The sequence below is a fragment of the Malurus melanocephalus genome, unplaced genomic scaffold (assembly GCF_030028575.1).
Source record: "Malurus melanocephalus ecotype Western Australia unplaced genomic scaffold, MMel_1.1 scaffold_876, whole genome shotgun sequence".
Lineage (NCBI taxonomy): Eukaryota > Metazoa > Chordata > Aves > Passeriformes > Maluridae > Malurus > Malurus melanocephalus.
Window position 1 is genome coordinate 76,103 of NW_026624108.1, and position 4,938 is coordinate 81,040.

The following is a 4,938-nucleotide window of genomic DNA, read 5'->3' on the forward strand; positions in this document are numbered from 1 at the left end:
TGGGGCAGGGCTGGCTGGGGAGGGCGGCTGGCGAGCACTCCCTGCCATGCAGAAGCCGAGGGAGCCGGGCTCGGGTCACTCATGCGGCCGCAGCGGAGCCGAGGGACGGTGGGGACGGTTTTATGTACAGGGGAAGGAGCCTCCCCCGCCCCAGAGCCAGGGCTGGGCCTGCTGCTGGCAAAAAAATATCACAGTTTGGGATGCACCGAGGGTTTATTCCTGTTCTTCCCCATTGTATTGGCAAATGCAACAGTCTAGCGTGGGAATTGGGGAATTTGGGGATTTGGGAATTCGCTTCTTGCAGAGCTATAAAAACACAGAGRGAGGGAGGGAGGGGTCACTGGGCAGGGATGGCCGGACGGTCACCCTTGGAGACACCAGACAGCTTCAACACCACTGAACGCAAACTCAGCAAGAATAGCAATTAACACTRTTTTCTCCTCGATATTTTTTTTTGCTAAGTGATGGTTTTCCCTTCCTGCTCCCAGCTGTGAGGAGGGAACYCCCCACACTGTTTGAAAGGAGCACAGGATCACTAAACTGGAAATAAAAGTGAATTATTCATTCTAGAAATGCTTGGGATCCGCTCCGAGCTTTCCTCTGACACGCCAACAGCTGGGTGAGCTTCCAGATCAGCCTGATGCCACAAAAACTGGAATTTTCAGGAGAGAGAAGGGGGGAAACCCCTCTGGGGCAGCTCCCATGTGATGTGTCAGGAAACCTTCGGGGAAAGGGAAAGGCAGGAGCTGCTGGAATCCCCAGACCCCAAAAGGTSGGGATGGGAACAGCTTTTACCTGCCCAGCTGGGCCAGAGGGACAAASCCAGCATTCCCATGGGACATCCCAGCTCCCTGCCTGTCCCAAAGCCCCTCCCAAGGGAGTAAAACCTGGATTTCTCTCAGCTGGATGGTCCCTCATGGCGACAGCTGCACCCAAGATGTGTCAGTTGGGAGTTAAGGCCATTTGCAAGGTCTACGTACAAGTCTAAGAAACAAAGAGCTCTTATTTACACACGGAGTTAAAAAACCGGGAGGGAGCCTGAGCCACAGCGCCCTGCCCGAGCTCCTGCTCGGCTGCTTCACTCKGAGTGACTCTGGTGTTAAAAAATACATCACAGACAAGGAGTGCCACATGCACAGGAGTCATTCCAACGGGAGAGCGACACAGAATTCCCACACGGAGCTACGGGAGCTGCACTTTGGGCTCACACTGTACCTTCAGCAAAGGGCTCCGAGTCACCTGGGCCCAAATTCCTCCTGCTTTTTCCAGGTATCCTCCTGTTTGAGCTGTCTTTTATCTCCTCCTCAAACTGGAAAAGCATTAGGGATCTGAAACAAGCAGCCACACCAGGAGTAAATGTGTCCTACGGGGCTCAAACCCTGCCAAAAATCCCAAAACACTTCCAAGAGATGCGGGGAAACCTCTGCAGGGCACGGGGAAGGATTAAAAAAAAAAAGAAAAAAACAGAAAAAAAAAGACACAGGGAAGCCAAGAAAAAATTCCATATTTTTAGTGCAAAATGGTCAACAAATGGCACAAAAGGTGAGCGGATGCCCCGGGATTGGGGAGATCCCGACCCCGCTCCTGCTCAGCAGAGGGGGCAGGAATCTCAGCACGGCAGCTCACAGATTTCTGGAAGCACACAGAAACGAAATATAACTCATTAGGAGCAGGAGAGCTGTGCAGAGCAGTCATTAATTGCAGGAGGACTCTCATTAAGAGCAGCCCAGTGCCTGTGAGGCCCTTCCCAGACTGGAATGAGGGGATTGGGATTCCTGGAGGGAATGGGATTGGGATTCCTGGAGGGATTGGGATTGGGATTTGGGGTTGGGGATTCCCTGAAGGGCTGAGAGAGGGAAAGGTTTGGAAAGAGCAAATGCAGGGGGTGCAGAAAGGATGGGAGGAGCAGCTGTGGGTGAACAAACCACAACTGGTGTGAACTGGGAACGGGATTTTCGGGCGGCTGGAGGGAATAAAATCCATCGGCGTGGGAGAGCCTCCCTCTGCAGGAGCAGCTCACCCTGAGGGTGTTCACCCTTTCTAATTAGTTAATAAATCCCAATCACGCTAAATCCTGATTAATTCCTGCCTGTTCCTGCGCTGGGAGATGCTGTTCCCGTGCAGATCCCAGTGGAATGAGGACGTTCCACCAGTGCCCTGGCAGGGAATATCAGCCCAGGGCTCCTGATGAATCCTTAAATTCCCTCATCCCCAGAAATCTGGGAATCACCATCAATCCAGCAGCAGTGAAACYCCCAATTCCCAGTCTAAGGAATCTGGGTGGGATTTTTTAATTTGCAGCACAGAATATTCACAAGAAYCACCAGAAATAATCAGTTCTCAATTTAATTCAACAGAATTTTGGAGGATTCAGTTCTGGTCATTGTGGAGCAAGAGACTTTTCCCCTGGGTGCATGAAGGAATTTTGAAGTTCCAGCCACCCCATTTTGCCTATTCCAAAGGAAAACATCTAAACCTGCCTTAGGCTTCCTTATTCCTGCTTAACATCTGTTTAAAATTCCAGTTAGTTTAAAAATACCTATATATATAATATATATAATATATTTCTGGAATAAAACCACAAAAAAATGTACTGTACAAGTATTATGTAGAGTGCTTCCATTGGCTGTATGTAGTTGAGCTACTTTCCTAATATCCAAATATTTAAATTAAAAAAGAAGTAATGACAACAACAACGACAAAAAAAATCATAAATAAGTAACAGAATAAGTAATGAATAAGAATAAAAAATAAAAAAAAAATCATGATTCTATGAGCCTGGCATTGCTATGGAAATGCCCTTCCTGTTGCCCAGGAATCTCTCACAAAGTAAAAATTAGGATTATGCAGGTTAGTCTCTATTTTTTTTAGCTGCTTTAAGATGTTCTGATCCTCTGTCTAATCAAGTAATGAATTATAGTACTTTCATGTGTGCTCAGAAATGCTCTCTATATATGTAGCCATATATAGAAATAGATATATATTACATATATATTAAAAAAAAAATAAACCAAAACATAAAAAGCTTGGAAAAAAAAAATAGTGTTCAAAGTGGATTTTTGGGATTGGTGGCCGGCGGCAGCTCCGCTTTGCTGGGACTGGTGGAGGCAGCAGGGAGGGACAAAAGGTTGGGGACACACCTGGGGACAACCACGGCACCTGGAGGGAGGCAGAGTGTCACAAAGCAGAGTCACAATTCCAGGGGTGGCAATGCAGGGATTCGCTTCCCGCTCCCCTTCCCTTCCCTTCCCTCCCCTCCCGTTCTGGGCGCAGGAGCCGCCCCGGGAGCTGTGCTGGGGAGGGGCTCTGCAGAGGACAATGCCACAATGCCCCGGAGAGCCGGCCAATCCTTACAGCTGGACGGACAGAGCAGAGCAGAGCGGCTCACGGCGGGGAGCGGGGGCTCTGCAGCGCGGCAAGCTCGGAACAAGCGGCGGTGTTTGCTCGGGGACGGGGGCGCGCCTCACAGCCGGTCCATCCGGAACGTGTCCTCTGTGGCGGGGTCGGTGAGGACCATGTCGGGGTCGTTGAGCATGTGCAGTCCATCCAAGGTCAAAGGGTCAATTTTGAGTTCATCCAGAGGGAACTGGGAATCCGTGTCGAAGCTGACGTCCCCCACTCCTGCCAAGGAGCTGGTCAGTTCTTTGGATAAGCTGGGGGGCGATTCTCCTGTCACTGCGGGGACACAACACACAGGGCTCGCTTGGACTGTGCAAACTCCGGGCTGACAGGCAGAAAACAGCTCCAAAACCCTGGGAGAAGTTACTGCTGAGGAACATCCACCCTCCAACCCAGCTGGATGAGTTTCAGRTTCCTCACGGCATCTCCAAAGCACCAAACACAAAGCTCAGTGCATTTCTGGATGTTTGGTGTCACTCGAGTCCCTTTTCTCCCCTCAGGTTTAGGAGGAATAACCTCACTTTCCACCATTCCAATCTGCAATCCCTGGCTGCAGCCACAGTATCCTTGAGCAAGGATTGTTTCCAAAACCCAACTGTGACCAGATTGGCCACCATATGTGACACTCCAACCCTTTGCTGGCCAGCTCAGGCTGAGCAAGGGAAGGAGTCTGGCTCTCTCAGCTTTTCCTCACTGTGGCAGAGGATCCAGGGAATTTAGGGCAGGAAAAGTCTGTAGGAGACTGGTGCTCTAGCTGTGTGCTGGGATCCCAGGTGAGCTGGGCCCTGGGGCGTGCACCATGGCCCAGGTGAAACAAACCCCACAGCAACCATCCCCCTTTTTCCCTCCTGGTTCAACCAAGAGAACCCCAAAGCTGGGATCATGGAATCCTGGAATATCCTGAGCTGGGAGGGACTCCCAGGATCCTCCAGTCCAGCTCTGAGCCCTGCACAGACACCCCAACAATCCCACCCTTCCAGAACCTTTCCCTGAGATCCACCCTGACCCAGCTCCGTTCCCGGGTCCTGTCCCTGCTCCTCGGGAGGAGCTGCAGAGCCCAAGGAGTTTCCTCTGCAGAGCCCTCAGCTGCTCCTCCTTTTCTGACCCCTCCACCAGCCTGAGATCCCTGAGGTGACCCCAGGGTGAGGTGAGGCCACCCTCAGGTGCCCAATCCATCCCCCCTGTCCCAGCCCTGGGGTCGGCTGTACCTGTCAGGATGATGTTGGGGATGTTGCCGTGGCTGGAGTAGTTGAGCTGCTGCGAGTCCTGCAGGCTGCCGTGGCTGCCCGTCAGTCCCATCATGGCAGCCTGGGAGTAGTTGAGGGTGGAGCAGGGGCTGTAGAGGCTGTTGGAGCTGATGGCGTTCTCGATCATGTTGAACTGCTCCAGCTGCAGCGACAGCGAGGGAAGGACACGCGTTAACAGCCGAGCCGGGAGCCCGGGGCGGGGGACAACGGACACGGCTCGAGACAGCACGAGACACAGGCAAACAAATTCATCTGCAGCTTTCCTTGCAAACAAATTCATCTGCAGCTTTCC

General features: G+C 51.8%; 1 protein-coding gene across 6 annotated transcripts in view; it reads right to left on the reverse strand.

Annotated features, from left to right (window-relative positions):
* Window positions 1–1,198: 1,198 nt before the first annotated feature.
* CRTC1 (CREB regulated transcription coactivator 1) overlaps window positions 1,199–4,938 on the reverse strand; it is a 40,548-nt gene continuing 36,808 nt past the window's right edge. For all 6 annotated transcript variants that reach the window (XM_057385818.1, XM_057385817.1, XM_057385815.1 and 3 more), the window contains 2 exons: window positions 4,608–4,788; window positions 1,199–3,675 (listed from right to left, as the gene is read on the reverse strand). In XM_057385818.1, coding sequence (XP_057241801.1) covers window positions 3,464–3,675; window positions 4,608–4,788 — 393 coding nt within the window. In that variant the 3' untranslated portion in view covers window positions 1,199–3,463. The remainder of the gene's footprint in view (window positions 3,676–4,607; window positions 4,789–4,938) is intronic.